At 37.1% G+C, this 24,544-nt stretch overlaps 2 protein-coding genes across 5 annotated transcripts in view; both read left to right on the forward strand.

Annotated features, from left to right (window-relative positions):
* The window catches only part of LOC134850967 (ADP-ribosylation factor-like protein 5B), a 448,774-nt gene that overhangs the window by 136,827 nt on the left and 287,403 nt on the right, over window positions 1-24,544 (forward strand). The window lies entirely within an intron of this gene.
* Window positions 3,776-24,544, forward strand: part of LOC134852151 (uncharacterized) — a 34,223-nt gene continuing 13,454 nt past the window's right edge. For all 4 annotated transcript variants that reach the window (XM_063868453.1, XM_063868452.1, XM_063868454.1 and 1 more), the window contains exons 1-6: window positions 3,776-5,073; window positions 13,207-13,378; window positions 13,553-13,709; window positions 14,445-14,511; window positions 21,307-21,500; window positions 24,232-24,372. In XM_063868453.1, the coding sequence (XP_063724523.1) occupies window positions 4,971-5,073; window positions 13,207-13,378; window positions 13,553-13,709; window positions 14,445-14,511; window positions 21,307-21,500; window positions 24,232-24,372 (834 nt within the window). In that variant the 5' untranslated portion in view covers window positions 3,776-4,970. The remainder of the gene's footprint in view (window positions 5,074-13,206; window positions 13,379-13,552; window positions 13,710-14,444; window positions 14,512-21,306; window positions 21,501-24,231; window positions 24,373-24,544) is intronic.

Raw genomic sequence — 24,544 nt, forward strand, 5'->3', positions numbered from 1 at the left:
GGGTTTGGGAATCTTCCCTTCTTTACCGGTCACGACCTGCGTTCAGCAGAAAAAACTTACTGATTTTTTATTTTTGACTATTTTATAGAAAATTTTTGAATTTTCTTAAAAATTACCTTTTCGAATCCGATACGAATTTTTCAATCGAAAGAAGCGTTTGCGTGAATTTTTCCTGCAGAAGCGGCTACTCCTTAATTGTGTGTAAAAAGGCTCGGTCTTTGGGAAAATTCCAAAATCTCAAAAATGTGCACTCTTCTCACTTTAGTTGAGAAACAACTAAGGTTTTGGGCAAAGTCTAATTTTTGAAATTACCCATTTCGTCCCGCATCCGTATAACAAATTCCAAAAATGATTAAATAGTTACCTCCAGCTTTAGCTGAGCACTAGGTGTCTTTCATCAAGAGATACGTACATTTTGGTTCACCTAGTTTTTTCAACGTTTTTCTTTTTTTTTTCGACTCATTTTCATGCTTTTTATGATTGTGTTCTATCGCAAGTGGCGCGAAGCGCCGCTTCGCTTCTGCGTTAGTTTGTCAATTTTGTAATTCAGCAAGAGTCCTCCCAAGATTTTCAGCATAGATTTTGTTGTAGCTGTAAACATAAAGCTCACAATATTTTTGATAAAGTGTTGTCACAAATTGTATTGCAAAAAAACTTAAAGCAAGAAATGTACTATTTTCCAGCTGGTAAGGTAACGTTTAACCAAGTCTTTTTTGGTCGATATTATGTTTTGATGGGTTATATCACCATCTATGGGGAGTTTGGACATCTACAAAACATCTGAGGCGTCTGCTCCGAAGGACGTTGATAATGTCACAAAGCCGAAATTACCAAGAAGTTGTCATGGGTCATGAACACCGGGCTCAACGCTGCAGAGCCAAAAGACATGAACACCGAGATTAACGCCGCGAAGCCAGCGGACCATTCCACGGTCATTTTGTCGGAGTCAATGCAGATGTGATACGTTGAAGTTTCAGTTCCGCGCAGCATCGTTGATCGCACGCCAGAAAAGCATAAGTACTCATAAGTACATGAGAAGAGCAAGTATCTGCCTTTAGTTGTGTGACAGGGCCTGTAGGATGAGGATGAAGAGATTTAGACGAAGAACCGAGCCCTGGTCTACACCAATACCCACTATACTGACTGTTCAGTCGAACGCGACTCCGAACATTACAGTACATACCCTGGACGACCCGCGCTGTCCGTTCTTCGACACCGAGAGTTGGAAGGTTCAGAGATCCACAAACTTCATGGCGTTGTCAGTTAGTTTCTTATTTCGATCGTTGCGACGGTTTAGGTGTCCACATCAATGGGCAACCGGGGTTGGAACCTCAGAATCTCGAATTATGGCAACAGAATAATGCATATGGTCAAAGAAAAGCTCCTTGCCAGCTGCGGGCAAGCTAGATTGGGGAGTATAATCTGAGACGAGAGTGATGATTCTGTCTGAGATACGCTCGCTGTCTTTCAATAAAGTTGTCTACTTCGCTTTAAGCAAGGAGCACACCGGATCCGCCAAGATCTGAGTCCTTCAATCAGTGGTAGAAGCGGTACTTGTCGCCGTTACCTTTCAAGGTACGGACCTTAATAGCGGTCACACCGCAAATGTCAACTCTCCTCCTTGAAAAAGCCAGCAGCATTTGAGCACTCCTAATTTTCAGAGTACACAATTCCAATTGGCAACACAACTTACTCATGGCGAAAAAATTGGTGTCCAGAAAACTTGAATGGAGGAAATTTACGACAGACTGCTGAGTTTCAACCTGATTCCATTGTCATTTTGAAGCTATTTTTAGCCAGAACTACCTCTCTCTTGTAGTTTTGACGCAACTCAATGGGTCCCTCATTTTTTCATTGAGTTTTTAATCATAAGTTATGGTGGTCGGATTGTTCTTCTGTGCAAAAACTGTCGAATCATCTGTTAGCTATCTTGGTCACTTTTAAACTAATTTTTGATTATTAAAACATTTTTGGCTTTTTCATTTTGCGCATTCTAAGTTGCTATTGGCTGAATTGCATTTTGCATTAATTTACGGCTGTAGTTGCAATGAGCCCTTTTCTCAGATTTGAGTTTTGATTTTCAGTCTATTTAAAAACAAGTAGTTTTATGGAATTGATTTTTTGTGTCTAATTATACCCAGTATTTTTTGCCAATTTGCCACCAAATAGTACCTTGTTGAGTAGTTGACTATAATGTTGTAAAATGTTTTCGCGCTATAAAGTTTTAAGGGAATTATTTGAGGTTCTTTAATACTTTTCCTTGGCGACCTTCGACCTGTTTTTTCCATCTGATAGTTTCCTTTTCATGACCTTTGTTTGTCACCAAGTTTAATGATTGAATATATTACTTAGGGTAAAAAGACATCGAATACTTGCATCACAGGGATTAAGACTGCCAATGTGCAATTTGCTGATTGACAGAACACTCTAGAACGCCTTACAAAAGCGAAATTTGCGAATTGAACAAAAATAAAAGTTCAATACATCAAGAGGAAATACAGTCGGTACTTCTAGTTCGAAAGTATTTAATAGATCAACCGTTGTTAAAACAAGTGAAGGTAGTCCAGGATTTATGCAGAAAACCACAATTAAGAATCTAGGGCTACCACTTAGGTTTCGGAAATTACTAAAGTGTTTTTAAAAATTCACAGCGTACATACATATATTAAGCCATGCAAAAGAAATAGGGTATACTAGTTACGCTTGCGAGTAGCCAGCGTTATTAAACCGGAATATAGACTTTTTTCGGGTTAACAACTTATTTCACAAAATCACTTGTATCTTGGTTCATATTTAATTCAAATTTCTGTGTACCCAGCATTTAGCCTGGAGGTGAAGAATACGTCTGGGATGGTAAAGGTCGTGGGTTCGAATCTGAATCTGAGCAGGAACTTTTCAAACTTGATATGTTCCTTCCCAAAAAAAACGTCGGCTTGTAGTTTGTCTGTTTATGTATTGTTGGCTTAGTTGCCACATCGTAGAATTGATTTTTTTGTCCACAATTTTCAATGTAGTCAGGGGCGGATTTGGGGGGGGGGAGTGACGCCCTCTCCCCTTTGGTACTTTTTAAGCAATCCATTTTTGACCGACCGACCATAAAATTTTTCTAAAGGCGCCTGTGGCGCCAATATATACTAACTTTGAAGGAGAGCGCGCGCCAAAATACCGCGATTTTTTTGTCAATTTTTCCAAAAAGTCCCTAAAACGGCTTTTTGGCCTGTTTTTTCAAAAATTTGACTGCGGCGCAGAAAATTACCAAAACAACGTCTTTTTAGTGCTTTAAGAGAGCTCGGAAAATCAATTTTGTCAACCTAAAAAAAAGGGAGTCAAATTTTCGAAAAATTTTTGAAAATCTGCCCCCCTCGAGAAAATTCTAAATCCGCCCCTGAATGTAGTTGCTTTCAGTGTTTTGAATGACTCCTGCAATTTTAAATTTTACTAGCCTTGACTTCCTATTTTTTGCTGTTTTTTTCGCTTAAAAAGTTTATTCGGTTTAAATGATTGCGGCTTATATTGTATCGGCTTAGTGACCTTAACCAAAGGAAGCATAAGTTTCATGCTTCATTTCGGATCGCACAAAGTGCGAAAATTTTTAGAATAGAATTTATAGTTCAAAGTTTTTCTTTACAACAATTATATTTTCAGTTCAATGGGAAATTTAAGTTTCGTCAGCTCAGTTGCCGCTTGTTATTTTTTCAGTTTTTATTAATTGCCGTCAGTTGTGGTTGTGTACGTGTTTTCCGCATATAGTACATTGATTAGTATTAGCGAAGCGTGGTTGAATATTGCTGTTACATACGTACATTGCAATTGTTACCTGCGTTTTAACCCTTTTTTGGTTTGCTTGTGAAATGGTTTAGAAGTGGCTATATAAAGAAGGTTATCAGGTAGCCTAATTTTTGTCGGCAAAAGGAGATAGAAACTATTTCCATTCTCATTTCATTATTCCGTATATTCTACTTAAAACCGGCTATGACTAATTCCTATCTTTGTGTTAAGAAGTAAGCAATCGTTTCACATGTCAACAAATTCTGCCAATACTTAACAATTTTGCGGCCGAAAAACTTAATTATTTGCAATTTCGAGACAAATCAGTTATTATATCTTCCTACTTTTGATTCAAATGAATGACGCCGTTCGATATTTAATTAAACGGAAGTTTGTCACTTTTATAAAGTGGTGATATTTTTAAGTCGACCATAAAGGCGCTGAAAATTCATCATCGCAAATTACAAGGCTACAATTCAGAAGTTCTGTTTGAATTGAAGTATGGTAATGTATTTGAAATAACAGGCGTATTTAATCTGTTATTTAATTCTGCAGTCTCTTCTTTTGAAGAGTCACCTTTGACCTGCGAACTTTGTATTCAAAAGAGCGCCTCCAACTAAACCAACCGAAAAGTCTGTTGTGTTGAACTTGTAACTCGAATTGATGCGACCTGAAAGACTGTGTTATAGTTGGCGAAATTTGCTCTTGATATCTCTAATTAATCCTTTGTTCATATCTTAACACTTTTTGTCTTCAAACGCAGAGTTGACGAAGTTTTGCTTTTGATCTTGTTCTATTCTGGGCGAAGAGCTTGAAAAAATAACCTTGGAGGAATTTCTGTAAACAGAGACGATCGATTTAGTGAACTTCTACTTAAAGCAGTGAGACAAAAAATGCTTTATTAGAATCACAATCGTGCATTACAGTTCAACTGATTTTTACCGCCCAGTCAGCCTACCCATTCGATTTGGACCATTTACAACCAGAAACTAGCAAGAAGCGTCTGTTGTTCCTGCTCATAACATTGTGTTGTCTGTTCGATTACTGGGACGTCTGCTAGCTGATCTCGGTTCTCTTCAATTTCTGCACTTTGGGCAGAAAAAACTCGAAAAGTGGTCAGGAGAATCAATAGAGCACATCACGTGGCTAATTATTTGTGACACGTGATCTGATCTGGTCATCTGAGAGCCAAAAGGGAGGGGATGCTAATTGTGATGCCCCCCTTGAGCTCCAACCCGCGAGGGGGGCACAGTGCCATCCGCCGATCATCCATCGATCCCATCGACATCGAACTACGCATTGCAGGTCAGTCAGTGTATATTTGATCAATAACTTTTTCAAACTTAAGAATCCGATGGTAACCTTGAAAACTGTACACGCGTGCGAGTTTCGAACATGCAACCATATGATTGCTAGCTACCTTCACTGCCTCGTGTGCCAGAATGTCACATTCGCCACTAATTCCTCAATTTTTTGATAATATGTCTGGTTTGAATCAGGTGTATTTTTTAAAATGCAATGTATATGAAAGGATGAAGGACCCGCAATCCTTTTCCTGGCGTTATTTAACTGTACCGATGTTCTCGAGTTGGAGTGATTTCCTGTTTTCATTTCTGACACGCGTTTATTGAATATTACTTGAAGGCATTTTTTGCGCATCTAACTGGTTGTATGTATGATATGATAGAATTGTAAAGGAGAGTGATAATATTTCTTTGAAGGGCTTTTGAAACAACAGTTCTTGGGTTTTTTTTCTGTGTTTTTCATATGATTGCTGTTTTTTTTATTTAGGTAGACTAAATTAGCTTAAGGTTCAATTTTTTCGTTTTTTTTGTTGTTTACACAAGAAAAGCTTGTGTTATTAGCAGGGGCGGATCTAGGATTTTCTCGAGGGGGGGGGGCGCATTTTCAAAAAAAAAATCGAAAATTTTGACGACCTTTTTTTTTAGGTCGACCACATTGATTTTCCGAGCTCTCCTAGAGCACTAAAAAGCCGTTTTTGGGCACTTTTTATAAAATGTTGACAAAAAAAATCGCGTTTTTTTTGGCGCGCGCACCCCCTCAAAGTTAGTATATATTGGCGCCTTAGAAAATTTTAGGGTCGGTAGGCCAAAAATGGATTTCTTAAAAAGTAACAAAGTGGGGACCCTTTGGGTCGGCAGGGGGTCGAATCCCTGAGGGGGGGGGGGGGGGGGGTTTGGGGGAGCGTCCGCCCCCCTAAATCCGTCCCTGGTTATTAGTATGAACTCTTTTTTTCCAGCATAAGTCGCAAATAATATTATTGCGAAGTGTCATTCTGATCAAATAATTGGTCCTTATAATTGGTGTGTGTCACTTGAGAAATTTTGTAGACTCATCGTTTTACTCATTCAGTTTTTCCCAGTAGCGTTATCGGTCATATTTTTCCGTGCATGCGAAGTGCAACTTCGTCTCTGTGTGGAAAGGTATGCAAAGGAGGGGGCCTTAAACCTGTTTTCTAAAGTTTGTTTGTTACGCTTGCGATAAGCAAACGTTATCAAACTGGAATCTGGACTTTTTTCTAACTAACAACTAGTTTAACAAAATCACTTGAATCATTTCTGCAGCATTCAATTCTGCAGCAACCAAACATGCTCAATTTCATGAAAACTCAATTTTAACTACTGGCTGAGTACTAGTTCCTACAGGGTAGTTTCAGGGGGGACTTGAAACTTTTGACAGTTTTTTTTTACAAAGTAAGGTTTTTTCGGCTCAACTAGTGTCTGCTCAAAGATTGTCTGCCTTGTCTCCGCTGCGTTAGTTCGACCAAAAATTACCCTTCCATATCTGAGATTTGGGGTTCAAGCCAAAGAGCGGGCTGTAGGAAGCTCCTTTGCATATGCGACTACGCCCAATTTAAAAAAAAAAAAAAAAATTATGGCCCTCGGAAAAGTTTTGATTTTTTGACCGGTTTTTAAAAGTTATTGACTTTTCTCGAGAACTACTCGGCCCAACCTAGGTTTTTGAGTTCAATAGAAATAACAGATTGGTTGAATCTCTTGTACATAGCGGCTACGACCAGTTTTTTAAAACGAAAAGTTGTGGTTCTCGGAAATATCAGCTCTCTGATTTGTTGACGGTTTTGGTCTTTTTCTCTACAACTATCCTCCGAAAACTGATATCATAGGTTTAATCGACCCAACAGGTTTTTAAAAGCTGAACTGTACAAACTGCTACGCCCAGTTTCTGCTAGAAAAATTTATAGCCTTTAAACAAGTGAAAATTTCGAAAATTTGTCAGTTTGGAAGTTTTTTAGACTCGAAAATTACTTGCCAATTTTCAGATTAAGTGTTCAATCGAGAAAGAGGGTTTGGGAATCTTCCCTTCTTTACCGGTCACGACCTGCGTTCAGCAGAAAAAACTTACTGATTTTTTATTTTTGACTATTTTATAGAAAATTTTTGAATTTTCTTAAAAATTACCTTTTCGAATCCGATACGAATTTTTCAATCGAAAGAAGCGTTTGCGTGAATTTTTCCTGCAGAAGCGGCTACTCCTTAATTGTGTGTAAAAAGGCTCGGTCTTTGGGAAAATTCCAAAATCTCAAAAATGTGCACTCTTCTCACTTTAGTTGAGAAACAACTAAGGTTTTGGGCAAAGTCTAATTTTTGAAATTACCCATTTCGTCCCGCATCCGTATAACAAATTCCAAAAATGATTAAATAGTTACCTCCAGCTTTAGCTGAGCACTAGGTGTCTTTCATCAAGAGATACGTACATTTTGGTTCACCTAGTTTTTTCAACGTTTTTCTTTTTTTTTTCGACTCATTTTCATGCTTTTTATGATTGTGTTCTATCGCAAGTGGCGCGAAGCGCCGCTTCGCTTCTGCGTTAGTTTGTCAATTTTGTAATTCAGCAAGAGTCCTCCCAAGATTTTCAGCATAGATTTTGTTGTAGCTGTAAACATAAAGCTCACAATATTTTTGATAAAGTGTTGTCACAAATTGTATTGCAAAAAAACTTAAAGCAAGAAATGTACTATTTTCCAGCTGGTAAGGTAACGTTTAACCAAGTCTTTTTTGGTCGATATTATGTTTTGATGGGTTATATCACCATCTATGGGGAGTTTGGACATCTACAAAACATCTGAGGCGTCTGCTCCGAAGGACGTTGATAATGTCACAAAGCCGAAATTACCAAGAAGTTGTCATGGGTCATGAACACCGGGCTCAACGCTGCAGAGCCAAAAGACATGAACACCGAGATTAACGCCGCGAAGCCAGCGGACCATTCCACGGTCATTTTGTCGGAGTCAATGCAGATGTGATACGTTGAAGTTTCAGTTCCGCGCAGCATCGTTGATCGCACGCCAGAAAAGCATAAGTACTCATAAGTACATGAGAAGAGCAAGTATCTGCCTTTAGTTGTGTGACAGCGCCTGTAGGATGAGGATGAAGAGATTTAGACGAAGAACCGAGCCCTGGTCTACACCAATACCCACTATACTGACTGTTCAGTCGAACGCGACTCCGAACATTACAGTACATACCCTGGACGACCCGCGCTGTCCGTTCTTCGACACCGAGAGTTGGAAGGTTCAGAGATCCACAAACTTCATGGCGTTGTCAGTTAGTTTCTTATTTCGATCGTTGCGACGGTTTAGGTGTCCACATCAATGGGCAACCGGGGTTGGAACCTCAGAATCTCGAATTATGGCAACAGAATAATGCATATGGTCAAAGAAAAGCTCCTTGCCAGCTGCGGGCAAGCTAGATTGGGGAGTATAATCTGAGACGAGAGTGATGATTCTGTCTGAGATACGCTCGCTGTCTTTCAATAAAATTGTCTACTTCGCTTTAAGCAAGGAGCACACCGGATCCGCCAAGATCTGAGTCCTTCAATCAGTGGTAGAAGCGGTACTTGTCGCCGTTACCTTTCAAGGTACGGACCTTAATAGCGGTCACACCGCAAATGTCAACTCTCCTCCTTGAAAAAGCCAGCAGCATTTGAGCACTCCTAATTTTCAGAGTACACATTCCAATTGGCAACACAACTTACTCATGGCGAAAAAATTGGTGTCCAGAAAACTTGAATGGAGGAAATTTACGACAGACTGCTGAGTTTCAACCTGATTCCATTGTCATTTTGAAGCTATTTTTAGCCAGAACTACCTCTCTCTTGTAGTTTTGACGCAACTCAATGGGTCCCTCATTTTTTCATTGAGTTTTTAATCATAAGTTATGGTGGTCGGATTGTTCTTCTGTGCAAAAACTGTCGAATCATCTGTTAGCTATCTTGGTCACTTTTAAACTAATTTTTGATTATTAAAACATTTTTGGCTTTTTCATTTTGCGCATTCTAAGTTGCTATTGGCTGAATTGCATTTTGCATTAATTTACGGCTGTAGTTGCAATGAGCCCTTTTCTCAGATTTGAGTTTTGATTTTCAGTCTATTTAAAAACAAGTAGTTTTATGGAATTGATTTTTTGTGTCTAATTATACCCAGTATTTTTTGCCAATTTGCCACCAAATAGTACCTTGTTGAGTAGTTGACTATAATGTTGTAAAATGTTTTCGCGCTATAAAGTTTTAAGGGAATTATTTGAGGTTCTTTAATACTTTTCCTTGGCGACCTTCGACCTGTTTTTTCCATCTGATAGTTTCCTTTTCATGACCTTTGTTTGTCACCAAGTTTAATGATTGAATATATTACTTAGGGTAAAAAGACATCGAATACTTGCATCACAGGGATTAAGACTGCCAATGTGCAATTTGCTGATTGACAGAACACTCTAGAACGCCTTACAAAAGCGAAATTTGCGAATTGAACAAAAATAAAAGTTCAATACATCAAGAGGAAATACAGTCGGTACTTCTAGTTCGAAAGTATTTAATAGATCAACCGTTGTTAAAACAAGTGAAGGTAGTCCAGGATTTATGCAGAAAACCACAATTAAGAATCTAGGGCTACCACTTAGGTTTCGGAAATTACTAAAGTGTTTTTAAAAATTCACAGCGTACATACATATATTAAGCCATGCAAAAGAAATAGGGTATACTAGTTACGCTTGCGAGTAGCCAGCGTTATTAAACCGGAATATAGACTTTTTTCGGGTTAACAACTTATTTCACAAAATCACTTGTATCTTGGTTCATATTTAATTCAAATTTCTGTGTACCCAGCATTTAGCCTGGAGGTGAAGAATACGTCTGGGATGGTAAAGGTCGTGGGTTCGAATCTGAATCTGAGCAGGAACTTTTCAAACTTGATATGTTCCTTCCCAAAAAAAACGTCGGCTTGTAGTTTGTCTGTTTATGTATTGTTGGCTTAGTTGCCACATCGTAGAATTGATTTTTTTGTCCACAATTTTCAATGTAGTCAGGGGCGGATTTGGGGGGGGGGGGGGGGGGTGACGCCCTCTCCCCTTTGGTACTTTTTAAGCAATCCATTTTTGACCGACCGACCCTAAAATTTTTCTAAAGGCGCCTATGGCGCCAATATATACTAACTTTGAAGGAGAGCGCGCGCCAAAATACCGCGATTTTTTTGTCAATTTTTCCAAAAAGTCCCTAAAACGGCTTTTTGGCCTGTTTTTTCAAAAATTTGACTGCGGCGCAGAAAATTACCAAAACAACGTCTTTTTAGTGCTTTAAGAGAGCTCGGAAAATCAATTTTGTCAACCTAAAAAAAAGGGAGTCAAATTTTCGAAAAATTTTTGAAAATCTGCCCCCCTCGAGAAAATTCTAAATCCGCCCCTGAATGTAGTTGCTTTCAGTGTTTTGAATGACTCCTGCAATTTTAAATTTTACTAGCCTTGACTTCCTATTTTTTGCTGTTTTTTTCGCTTAAAAAGTTTATTCGATTTAAATGATTGCGGCTTATATTGTATCGGCTTAGTGACCTTAACCAAAGGAAGCATAAGTTTCATGCTTCATTTCGGATCGCACAAAGTGCGAAAATTTTTAGAATAGAATTTATAGTTCAAAGTTTTTCTTTACAACAATTATATTTTCAGTTCAATGGGAAATTTAAGTTTCGTCAGCTCAGTTGCCGCTTGTTATTTTTTCAGTTTTTATTAATTGCCGTCAGTTGTGGTTGTGTACGTGTTTTCCGCATATAGTACATGATTCCAGACAACATTTTGAAGTTGTTTTTTTTTATAAATTTTTTTGTACTGAAGTGTTTTCTGTTCTGTATGCTAGCTTGCTCTACTATTTTTATGTTATATCGCAAGTAGTGCGAACCTCCTTTTTGACTCTGTGTATCAATACCTGTTTTAAAAATTCATAAGGTTGAATTTTTTCCGCTCTTTTTTTTCAGATTTGGGAGCAAAAGGAATTCAAACGAAATTTAATGGTTGTTTTGAAGCGAATTAACTGTCCGGTAATGTTCGCCCGATGGCTTGAGAACTTCTGTTCGGTCGGATTAATAGTGACCAATTCATTCAGTATCATTCTTACAGTGTCCGAAAAATAAGACAACAGCTGCTAAGAAAAAATTTTTTCCGAAGCATGACAAAGACAAGACAATTGTTCTCGCCGTTTAAGTTGAAATATTCTGGGGGATATCTTTAACTACTTCTCACCTTTTGAGGTGCAGTGGGCACCCTTGCAAACGTGTAAAAGTTGGGAGGGGGAGTTCGTTACTAGGTAAAAAGTAAAGGTGCAAACAGGGAAATAGCTAAAAATGTATCCGATTTGCATGACGCATGCCTAGTTTTTCAGCAACTTGTAACCAATCAAAGGAGTTCAAAGTTATTTAGTCTTCTTAATGTCTTGTCTTCTGATTTAACTAGCGTGCATTCGTCATTTTAAAGCACCCTAGGCGACTTTAAGACTAGGTTTAGGGAAAATCCTATGCGGATAAGAGTCAATAAAATGTTCATTTTAACTGACTGATGAATAGTTTTCCTGGAATCAAAGGGATTGAAGGTTTTTTGAAGACAGGCTTATGCAAGGGAGATTAAATTGCAATCTACCCAAGTACATTAAGGTCGTCTGCATTTAGAAGAACTGGAATCGGATGGATAATTGTTTCGATTATTGGTCATCTACTTAAGGTAGAGATGCAAGTAAGGAATCATTAGCTCTGGTCATCATTCCAATGTGTTAATCACCAATATAGTCTAGAATTTGTGCCTGTACAAGACAGTCCTTGATTGTACCGTAGACATTTACCCTATGTATGAAATCCAGTTTGAAGTATTAGTTTTGAAAAGTAATGTTTTTCTATTCTTTTTATTGTGACTCTAATTGAAAGATCTTTCTCGTTGAAGACAGTTCTTCTTGAAAGTAGGTTACTGGAACCTTTTGGAGTGCAACTTGTTGCACAACTTGTTCTATTTTTAAAAGTCTAGGCTTCTGTCTCAGGAATAAACTGTGTTAGATTGAACCATTAGACACTGTCTTATCGATTTGATTGATATCTGAACAGATTGTCTTTTCACGTGGAAATTGACCGGATCAATTTTTGTTTGAAGTAATATCGCGAACTACTCAGGTTTTACGGCGACTTCATGCAAGACTAAGGTTACCGATTACGTGGTGTGCTGTCTGTAAACAGGCCTCTCAATAAAGGCCTGTTTACTTGGTGTGCTGTCTCTGTAAACAGACCAGTAAGCAGGCATTTTTGACTTCACTGAATTATCTGATTGGCCGAACACATTTTGTCTCGAAAATTTGAATCGAGCTGCAAAATTATTAAATTTATTGTTTCGACTTTCGAAGAAAGTGACGGAATATTGGTGCTCGGGTGCTCGGGGTGGTTTTTTCTCCAGACAAATTTCGACTTTTTAACTATCAATTTCTGATAGAATTTTTGAATATCATTCGAAAGATATTGTTGTTTTGAGCTCAAATTTAGAAAGATATTTTAGCTGTGATCATTTTTCGTGAACTTTAAAGGGTTGAAAGATTGCGAATTCGGGAAAATTAACGCTTGATGTATTTCGTGCTACTAACGCATAAGCGGCGGTTTAATCCGTCTTAGAAATCGTTCCAAATTGGTTGAAAGAAGCTTGTTTGCCATAATTGATTTGTTAAAAGGAGCGAAATCTATCCTTTTGTACTTTATATGGCGTGTGGGGTGTTGACTTTCAAAAAAAATTCAAATTTTAGAAAATTATTTTTTTACTTTCGTTTTTGTTACATTTAACTTTTTAATGTTATTACTGCTCCATAAACCTTAAAACGCAGTCGGAACATTCAAGGCTTCGCCCTGATACCAGCAGTCTGGTCTGTTTTTAATATCGCACACAGCCTAGAAAAAGAGCGTAAAAACTATTACACAACAACGAACCAATTCTTCAAGTTGACGCTTGATAGGAACACTTTATCGGTAGACCACTGAGAGATGAACATTTTGAGAAAAGAATAATTCTAAAAAATCAAATGAGTGAAAGTGAAATCAGGAACTAGCATGAATAGTGTTTTGGGTTGAATGATTGGCTTCTGAAGATCAATCATTTGTACTTCTTTTAGCAATAAACGTGTTGCAAAAACAAGATGAGGTGGACGACAAATCTCACGCTGCCTCAACTACCCGTGGGTCTCCGACAGGGACTAGCTACACGGGGCGTCTAGTGCCCCACTTTCCTGGAGAAGACTTCCCCGACCCCCTCACAGCACTAACTGCACTGGAGACACAATCCATGTATGTTGTGAAATGCAATCATTTTTGGCTAAGTTAGTACATAATGTTTAATGTTCAACCAGCAGTGCTATATCGTGTCCGCGTTATGTCAAAACTGGATGTTTTAGTGAATTTCTTCTTATTCATGTTGAAAGTTTCATTATAAACTGGTGGACCAATTACGTTTGAATGTAGGTATGCGGTGGAGGACTGTGCTAGTTCGTGTGGGGCCACACATGCCTCCATCTGCACCCTGACGCCTACTGGACCTGCGAGGGAGGCACACATGATGCAGCTGCACGCCATGAAGCACTACCCACTCATAGACCAGTTCTACTTTAGCCAGCAAGAGGTCAGTCTCATTCTTCGTAACATGTTGGCTCATTTTGTGAGCGAATCTTTTGTGTTATGCAATTTTGCTAATTTTGCTTTCAAGCGCTCAAAGTTTCGTATAACAAGTTTTGTATCGAGGATGAAGTGCAAATTCCTTGACTCGGAGACCATGTTTCCTTGTTTACGATGATAATCTTGATTTCTCTAGTCTAGTTAAGTATCAATGAACGAATTGAACGCTTTTGTTTAGGTCGCGTTTTTTCCCCGTTTTTTAAAGCAAAAAGTCGAGCTCACGCTAAAATTTGATTTTTCGCAGTTTGATCAAGGTTTTTTTTGTAGTTCATTTTCTGACAAGAGGGCAAATTACACTCTCCACTAAAGTGCAAATGGCGTGAAAAACGTGAATGATTTCTTTTTCAAAAATGGGTTTCAATTTTCAAAAATCCTAGCGGAATAAAAAACATGCGTTGATCCAATTTTCTCAAACTGCGTTTGTTTGGTCATACATGTTTCATTCTTAAAAGTTTCTTGAAAATCAATGATCACTTAAGTGATATGTTTTTCCTTGAAAGTTGAAATGTTTCTAAAAATTCAACTGTCTAAAACTCGTTTTTTTTTCGCCTCCTTCAGTTCATTGAAACTTTTCCAACTGTCTGTTGGCTATGCTATGTTTTTGAGGCTGAAACGTGATGCAGCAGAGTTTTAAGAAACGAACTGTCCTGTGATTGCGTTTTGATTTGATGTGTTGTTTTAGTGTTACCTGAACAAAACAATCCTTAAATGGGAATTTGACGTTCTCAAATTGGAGGAGTCTTCTGCCCGTGAGTAATTTTTAACCTGTATCTTGTTTAAACTAGTTCTGTTTGTGGCTCCGACCACTGAAAGATTTATGCCATAGTTCATGTCAATTTGTGTCATAGTTTATGTCAATAAAACATGGAATTAGGTTCGAACCTCACTCTTACCAGAATTCAAACAAATTTTGAAGCTTCATCCAATCATGTATCCGATGAAGCAGTTTAAATTTTACTGAACAAAAGGAAAAATCACTTATATAGGTCGTGCTGACTTTTTATTTTTAAAAAAAATTTGATTTCAGGGTTTGACTTTTGAGTCCTAATTTGGCACAATTCATTTCATTTACGCTTAAAGGAGTCAAATCACGCTGTCGACATAAGAAAGAGAAAATAGCGCAAAGAAACATGAACTTTTCATTGGCTATGTTCTTCTATTACACTGATGCTTCTGCTTGCCGCACGCCACGCACAACTCAATTTGTTTCTTTAAATCGCGATGCTATAAAAAAAAGTTTAAGAAAATTATACTTACGATCTATCTTAGCGCCTTATTTACACTATCGATCAGCTTAGTGTATTATTACCAATCTTCTTTTTTTCCAAGCTAGTTCGCAAAGAGAAATGTTTTTATTTATTTGGAAATTTCACTGTAGCATTGGAAATGGCATATCTGTTCTCTGCTTTATTTGTGGCTAGTGTTTGTTGCCTGTTAAGTGTACGTAGCTGAGTGGTTAGTGTGTGAGACTCATAATCTTTAGGTCGCAGGTTCGAAACCGAGATGAAGCTAAATTTTTCCTAATTCGAGGCTTATTTCTAATTTTCTTATTGAACTTTATGCACACTAGCTTCGCCTCTGTATTAAATTGCTGAAATGAAAGCCTGTGAAAAATCAAGTTCAAAAGTTTCGAGAGCAAGTGTGTTTGTAATTGGTAACTAGGTTTTTTCCCGTAGACAACATGTCTTGCAAAATTGTAAGAAATTGATCTTTCTGTTTGAAAAGGCCTTGCATCTCAGAGGCCCTTTTTCACTTTGTCTTAAGGTAAAGCACGTGCCTTCGAAACAAAGTTCTCGGTACGAGTCCCGACCAGACTTTGGTATTCTTCGATATCCTGAAATTGAAGCTTTTTTTTGAGATTAATGAAAGTAGTGAAGACTCTTATATATAGGTCTTGCTGATTTTTTTTTTCAGGAAAAGTCTTGAAAGTCTGTAATAACTACAGATGTGCATTCATACATATTGATGCCTTTATGAATGCACTTAGGTATTTATGAATTTTTGAGGTCAATTGCAATTGACCTGCTGAAAGTGACGTAAATAGTTCTCTCCAAACTTAAACGTGCAAATGGCGCAAAAATTCGTGACTGATTTCTAGTTTCGAAAATGGAATTTAATTTTTAGATTTCCAGCGGAATAAAAACGTTACCTTTTGATCCAGTTTTCTCTGGTTGGAATCATTTTATCTAAAAAGCGCCAATCATAAATTGCTCTAGAAATTCGAAGAGCTCAAAGAGCATCTATTTTTTCTTTGAATTTCGAACGTAGAGATTTTTTCAAGAAAATGTTTCTTATGTTTACTTGCGTTCATTACTCTTTTCCAATCTTCGATTGGCTTTGTTTAGTTTGTCTACTTATTCTTTGTAGGCTTTTTTTTTGAAGCATGGCTTTTCTGTTCGAAGAATCGTTTTCTTTTGCATGGAGCAATTTTAATTCTATTTGAATGTAGTTCACTCATTCTGATTTTGTTCAGTTGCTTTGTTGTTTTTTTTTCGCTTAAGTGGGATCGGGTTATGGTATATCGACTTTACTTTGCGTTGCTTGAAGGTCAAAGGTATCCCTGATATTTTGTTTTCGGCTCAACGGGCGAGTAGCAATTTTTTTTGGCTTGTTTGTCGCTCAGTAACTGATTTCGATTTCTTATTTAACGGCACTCAATATATTTTTTGATAATTCATGCTCAATTTGAATATAATTGGAGACAACTTGTGAAGTTTTTTCCGAGCTTTTCACCTTAAAATGGCATATTTCCAGTTTCTGTCCGCTAGCGTTGCAAAGCTCGGTTTTATCTTTAGTGTTGCAAAGTGTTATCGCAAGTGTTACAAAGCTCGGTTGCATCTTTGTCTAGAAAAAAATCAGTCATATTTGACTTCAATATCACCAGCATTTTTGGCGTCTTCAACTATTATCAGCCTCTTATGAATTCTAGAGGGCTCTAATATTCTCACGGATTGCACCCCCACCACTCAAAATGATTTTTAGTTATATTTTACGACATTAATTTTGGGCCAATCAACTGAAGTTTTTCTGAAGAAGTTTTCGGTGCCAAAATATACAAATTTTTAGGGGAAGCGCTCAACGAAAAAAAAACAAAAGTCGAAATTTTGTTTGAAAATTCCCCCACCCTCTCAAGAAAATTGGAGAATGGCCCCTGTATGAGATGCAAGAACTTGTTGAGAGTGACTTGCAAACGAGGCACGTTAGATATACATACATAATTATCCTTGCGATAAGCAAGGGTATTACAATCGGGTACTAGACTTTTTCCCGTAAACAAGTTTGACTCCTGATGTTCCTTGCTTCATATTGAATTCAAACTTTGTATTGTCTCTTGCTCGCTTAGCCTGGTGCTAACGAATATGCCTGGTACGGCAAATGTCCTGTGTTCGAATCTGACCAGGACCAGTTTTTTTTTAATTTCGGCCTAATATTTGTCTGGTTATGTTTTGTCGTTGCCACATCAGAAATTATTTATTTAAGCTGTAAACAATTTATACTGCAGTTGTTTTTATCATTTTGAAAATCTGGTCGAATCGATATTTGCTTTTCGCGTTGGTTGTAATTTTACCAGCTCGTTTTTGTTAAATTATTTTTTTTGTCTATTTATCGGCTTCATATTCTTCGACTTAATTAATATTGACTTAGTAGCCTCTTATTGAGTCGTTAAGACCGCAAATAAAACTTTTGCGCGTGTGTGTTCTGAGGGTAAAAGGGACTTAACATTTTTATATTTTTAGAATTTTTTTGATTTTTTCGGCTTGAGTTTCTGCTTGGTATTTTCGTTTGGCACTTTGGGGCTCTTTTTTAGCAAACTAGAGTTTTTGTGCTTTTTCGTCCGTCCGTTTATTTTTGTCGGCTTAATTCCCGTAGCTCGATGATTCAGCTTTATTCCAAGTTGCTGTAACTCCCATGCTTGAGACGACAAAGTTCGGGAGTTCGATTCCAGTTGAGACCTGTTTTTTTTTTGCAAATAGAAAATTTTGGCTAATTTAGATTGTCTATCTGCATTTTTTGTCTACTTAGTTCCGCAGAAAACATTTTTTGAAAACTTGGCTTCTTAAAAGAATTCCCAAAGCTCTTTGTAGAGTTTCTAATGGTGCAGGCAATTTCGCTCCGGCTTCTTTTGGCTTTTGTTGCAGTTTTTATTGACAAAAAGGGTTTTTTGAAGTTTTTTTCCGTTTGATTTTAATCATATTCATTCATATTTGTATCGCAAGTGGTGCTAAGCTCAGCTTCGCCTCTGTGTAAATAATTATTCAAGAATTCGTTGTAATCATAGTGATAAATCAGGAGTAGAGTAACACGTGATTCGACACACTAACACCAGAGTATGTGCTTATGTTCCAAATCCTTAAATGGTTATGTTTGATCAATTAAACTTTTTGTTTCGTAATATGGACAGCATGAATTTGCTTCGAACTTTTTGCTTCGTAATATGGACCTACCACAATGCAATATTAGTAACGAAATTTTAATTGGCAGTGGAAACGGTTGAAAGCTCCTGGTGCTTCTGTTTTTAATTGGTATTTCTAAAAATCGCATTGAGCCTGAGGCCACCTAAAATTCAAGTCCAAGGCAATTAATTAGAATTTTTTGCTTGAATGTTTTTATATTTTCCATGCTTATCGGGATCGTATAATACGACTGTATCAGTATCGTGTGGTATGACTGATTTTTAAAAAGAAGTTGTTAGTATTATTAATTGTTATTAAATTATGGGAATTTTGACTTATTTTTATCTATGGCACTTAAAATATATATTTTTTCAATTAGTCAGTTCCTTGAAGGGCCCTTTTCCGTTTACTAATATAATACATCAAGACATTTATCGATAAGAGATTAAATGTTTTGAATAGGAGAGTAAAAGTTGCTCTCCCATTATTATGAATGGTGAATGGCATGGTAGTATTTGAGACGTTATGTTGCAGAGGGAGTGTTGAAGGACGTCGGTCTTTTTATGTTTCGCGGTTTGAGCATTTTTAATGTTTCGCGGTTTGAGTTTTGATTCTTTCTAAGTTTAAAAATGGGATCGACTTGTAATACTAAAAAATGGAATTTAATTATCAGATTACCCATTTAACCTGTTGAAAAAGTCTAGTTCCCGATTTTAAGTGCATTTGGTCTTGCTAGTGACAAAAGAGTAGTTGGTAACCATCGTAATGTGAATTAGCGCATCAAATATTTGGGGAAGATATAATTGTCATAACTATGTATCAAAAACAAAAGTATGATATAATTACACAGTTCAGTGTTTAAAATCTTAAAGAAACTCACAAATCATTCACAGCTTCTTTGAACCGATCAAAGGCTCTTGGTTGGTTGTAAGCTTCTATTCGGTCCTTCTGCTGGTTTATCAGTCCCCGAAATTAAGTTACCTTGTACGCTCTAATTGGGTTCGGGACGTGTTAACGAGTTCATGGTATATTTCCTGAAGTAAATGACTGTCCTTGGTCAAAAATGTTTGCACACCTTATCTTACCAAATTAGAAAAAAAACAAATGTAGTTTTTCATTAGTCTGTATTTACACAAGCGAGTTTGCGAGCAGTGCATTTGTACGAACTTTTTTTTTCTAACCTAACTCGCAAATAAAAGTGTTCATTAAAATTCTTCTCTTATTTGGCTCTTTTGCTATAATCACGATCTGTAGCATTGAAAATTTCATAGAATCTGTTCTCTGCCTTATTTGTGGCTTGTGTTTGTTATTTTTTGTGGCTTGTGTTTGTGATTAAGAGTAATGAACGTAGTGAAGACTCTTATAAAGGTCTTCCTGATTTTTTTGTTTTGATTTTTCGCGGTTTGATTTGTGGTTTCTTTTTAAGTTAAGTGAATTTCTATTGTTAAAAGGAAATCAATTTCCACCATCGAACAGCAAAATTGGAAAGGTCACGAAAAGCGCCCACACGATTGGTTCAATCATTCACAACAAGACAATTCTTTTGATTTTTTTAAAACTGGAATTTTGAGCAATTGTAGGAATTTTTTCATACCGTCTAAAAATTGATGATTTGAGCGGAAAATCAAAAAAATATTGCACTTGCGATAAGTTGAAATGTATCAAAGTTTTTAGCGTTTGAAATGTATCAATTGTATTTAAGCTGTAAACAATTTATACTGCAGTTGTTTTTATCATTTTGAAAATCTGGTCGAATCGATATTTGCTTTTCGCGTTGGTTGTAATTTTACCAGCTCGTTTTTGTTAAATTATTTTTTTTGTCTATTTATCGGCTTCATATTCTTCGACTTAATTAATATTGACTTAGTAGCCTCTTATTGAGTCGTTAAGACCGCAAATAAAACTTTTGCGCGTGTGTGTTCTGAGGGTAAAAGGGACTTAACATTTTTATATTTTTAGAATTTTTTTGATTTTTTCGGCTTGAGTTTCTGCTTGGTATTTTCGTTTGGCACTTTGGGGCTCTTTTTTAGCAAACTAGAGTTTTTGTGCTTTTTCGTCCGTCCGTTTATTTTTGTCGGCTTAATTCCCGTAGCTCGATGATTCAGCTTTATTCCAAGTTGCTGTAACTCCCATGCTTGAGACGACAAAGTTCGGGAGTTCGATTCCAGTTGAGACCTGTTTTTTTTTTGCAAATAGAAAATTTTGGCTAATTTAGATTGTCTATCTGCATTTTTTGTCTACTTAGTTCCGCAGAAAACATTTTTTGAAAACTTGGCTTCTTAAAAGAATTCCCAAAGCTCTTTGTAGAGTTTCTAATGGTGCAGGCAATTTCGCTCCGGCTTCTTTTGGCTTTTGTTGCAGTTTTTATTGACAAAAAGGGTTTTTTGAAGTTTTTTTCCGTTTGATTTTAATCATATTCATTCATATTTGTATCGCAAGTGGTGCTAAGCTCAGCTTCGCCTCTGTGTAAATAATTATTCAAGAATTCGTTGTAATCATAGTGATAAATCAGGAGTAGAGTAACACGTGATTCGACACACTAACACCAGAGTATGTGCTTATGTTCCAAATCCTTAAATGGTTATGTTTGATCAATTAAACTTTTTGTTTCGTAATATGGACAGCATGAATTTGCTTCGAACTTTTTGCTTCGTAATATGGACCTACCACAATGCAATATTAGTAACGAAATTTTAATTGGCAGTGGAAACGGTTGAAAGCTCCTGGTGCTTCTGTTTTTAATTGGTATTTCTAAAAATTGCATTGAGCCTGAGGCCACCTAAAATTCAAGTCCAAGGCAATTAATTAGAATTTTTTGCTTGAATGTTTTTATATTTTCCATGCTTATCGGGATCGTATAATACGACTGTATCAGTATCGTGTGGTATGACTGATTTTTAAAAAGAAGTTGTTAGTATTATTAATTGTTATTAAATTATGGGAATTTTGACTTATTTTTATCTATGGCACTTAAAATATATATTTTTTCAATTAGTCAGTTCCTTGAAGGGCCCTTTTCCGTTTACTAATATAATACATCAAGACATTTATCGATAAGAGATTAAATGTTTTGAATAGGAGAGTAAAAGTTGCTCTCCCATTATTATGAATGGTGAATGGCATGGTAGTATTTGAGACGTTATGTTGCAGAGGGAGTGTTGAAGGACGTCGGTCTGAAGTTGTGCGATGTGTTCGGACTGGTGGACGAGTTTGACCTGTCCCTAGTCTCCCTCCACCAGACATTCCAGCTCATCCAGGCCTCCTACCACAACAATCCCTACCACAATGCCGCACACGCAGCAGATGTAGTACAGGCCGCATGCTGTCTAGTGGCCGAGAAAAAGGTAAAGCCATGGCTTTTTTTGGATCTTAGTTTTTTTGAGCGTAATGAACGTAGCGAGTACTCTCTTCTAGGTCTTGTTGATTTTTGTGTATTTTTTTTCAGGAAAAAGTTTTGATTTATTCGGGCATTTTTAATGTTTCGCGGTTTGAGTTTTGATTCTTTCTAAGTTTAAAAATGGGATCGACTTGTAATACTAAAAAATGGAATTTAATTATCAGATTACCCATTTAACCTGTTGAAAAAGTCTAGTTCCCGATTTTAAGTGCATTTGGTCTTGCTAGTGACAAAAGAGTAGTTGGTAACCATCGTAATGTGAATTAGCGCATCAAATATTTGGGGAAGATATAATTGTCATAACTATGTATCAAAAACAAAAGTATGATATAATTACACAGTTCAGTGTTTAAAATCTTAAAGAAACTCACAAATCATTCACAGCTTCTTTGAACCGATCAAAGGCTCTTGGTTGGTTGTAAGCTTCTATTCGGTCCTTCTGCTGGTTTATCAGTCCCCGAAATTAAGTTACCTTGTACGCTCTAATTGGGTTCGGGACGTGTTAACGAGTTCATGGTATATTTCCTGAAGTAAATGACTGTCCTTGGTCAAAAATGTTTGCACACCTTATCTTACCAAATTAGAAAAAAAACAAATGTAGTTTTTCATTAGTCTGTATTTACACAAGCGAGTTTGCGAGCAGTGCATTTGTACGAACTTTTTTTTTCTAACCTAACTCGCAAATAAAAGTGTTCATTAAAATTCTTCTCTTATTTGGCTCTTTTGCTATAATCACGATCTGTAGCATTGAAAATTTCATAGAATCTGTTCTCTGCCTTATTTGTGGCTTGTGTTTGTTATTTTTTGTGGCTTGTGTTTGTGATTAAGAGTAATGAACGTAGTGAAGACTCTTATAAAGGTCTTCCTGATTTTTTTGTTTTGATTTTTCGCGGTTTGATTTGTGGTTTCTTTTTAAGTTAAGTGAATTTCTATTGTTAAAAGGAAATCAATTTCCACCATCGAACAGCAAAATTGGAAAGGTCGCGAAAAGCGCCCACACGATTGGTTCAATCATTCACAACAAGACAATTCTTTTGATTTTTTTAAAACTGGAATTTTGAGCAATTGTAGGAATTTTTTCATACCGTCTAAAAATTGATGATTTGAGCGGAAAATCAAAAAAATATTGCACTTGCGATAAGTTGAAATGTATCAAAGTTTTTAGCGTTTGAAATGTATCAATTTGATAAAGGCAGAAAAATTAATGAGTACAATGTATCCTCCATTAACGTGTAACTCCCGCAGAATATCAGTCTGAAACCGAAATTATGCAAATTTCATTTGAGACCGGCTTTTCGGTCCAAACAACTCGTTGCTAGGTGATTACACTTGCGAGAGCAAGTGTCTTGCAACCGGGTATTAGCGATTTTTCCCGTAAATCACTTTTCTAACAAATTTTAGTTTTTGTATTGAACCTTGACAACCTCCAGGCTCGCTCCCACTCAGCCTAGATGTAACGTGGTTCGCCTTTGCATCCACGGTCTGGGGTAGGAGTCCCGCCCGGAGCTTGTTTTTTTTCAGTATGTATGAAATTGAATTTGAATTGTCTGACTTTTTTATCTGCTCAAGTTTTGTCGGCCTAGTTGCCACATAAATTCGCCTCAATATTAGAAAATTTGACATATTTTAACGCTTTAAAAGTATTGCGTAAATGTTATAAGACTTCAGAAAATGCTCTCGCCCACACTTAAAAAATTTTGCGACGCTACATCAATAAAAATGTCTGTGGAAATAGCTCAGTCTTCGCTTCTATGAACCTGGTAAACCTTTTCCTCAATTATTCAGCTAATTATGCTATGGAAAATAATGAGGTAGAAAGTCAATGCAAAAGCTGCTGCAAATTTTGTTGCTACTGAAATTAGCAGTCTAGAAATGCTTTGTCAGGTAGTTTTTTTGAAGTCAATAAACTATATCCATAAATTGAGCCACAAATTGGATTAGCTCACAACTTATTGATCGTTTAGAGACTACCTTGAAGCGTCCCTGTGTTAAGATAAGTCACAAATTACGTCCCCGAAATCAATGTCTCAGTCGTTCAAGTCATTAGATTTAAGAACCCCATTACTTGGAAGGTTTTTGTTTTAAAGAGACCGGGATTCATTGGTAGGTTCAGGGGGCGGATCTAGGATTTTCCCGAGGATTTTCCCGGGGGGGGGGGGGGGGGGGGGAGGGGGCGGATTTTCTGAAATGATGCAAATTACTGTGCTATAAAGTAAAAAAAGACTCTCCCACCGCAGAAATAAATGCAAAAAAAAATAATTATCTCTGAATAAATAAGTAGCGCTTCTAGTATAGTACTTGCCCCTTTTAATCTGCAACCATGCAGAGACTTAGCATAGTGGTAAGGCGGTCACTTCGAGATCGTCAGATCGTGTATTCAATCCCCTGCCATGGCAATGATAGAGTGTTAGGACGAGCTCTCACTTGACCTCTAGCTTCAGGTCTACCATAGCCTGACCAGTTACGGCTGCAATAGTGGTGCCATGTGAAAGTTCTAGACGCAAAAAAAAACGGCCTTGAGTTGCAAAAAAAAGAGCTTCGCTCACTTCAACAACTTAGTCTGGAATGTGGGGAAATACGAGAAACGGTCTATGCTTGACAGGCTGGAAAGCCTTTCATAGATCCTCTGCGAACGGTAGAAACCTTAATTATTTTGTATTAAATTTGATTTGTTTTAGATCTCAAAACACATGACGAAACTGGAACACTTGGCCATGATCATGGCTGGTGCGTGTCATGACCTGGACCACCCTGGAGTGAACCAGGCTTTCTTGAAGACCACCAACCACTACCTCACAGAGGCAGCCAAACGATATCCGGTTAGCCAGTCCATTCTCGCTCTTTTTGTAGCCACAATCAACCTTGTTCTTTTTCATTGTTCCTTCGCTAGATATTACTTCTACTTCTAATAACAATGAATGGTTCCTTAAAGTTGTAAATACTTTTCATTTGATCGATCAAGGGCGGTTCTGATCTTCATTTTTTAAAATT

Source organism: Symsagittifera roscoffensis, chromosome 7 (assembly GCF_963678635.1).
Source record: "Symsagittifera roscoffensis chromosome 7, txSymRosc1.1, whole genome shotgun sequence".
In the NCBI taxonomy this organism is placed as follows: domain Eukaryota; kingdom Metazoa; phylum Xenacoelomorpha; order Acoela; family Convolutidae; genus Symsagittifera; species Symsagittifera roscoffensis.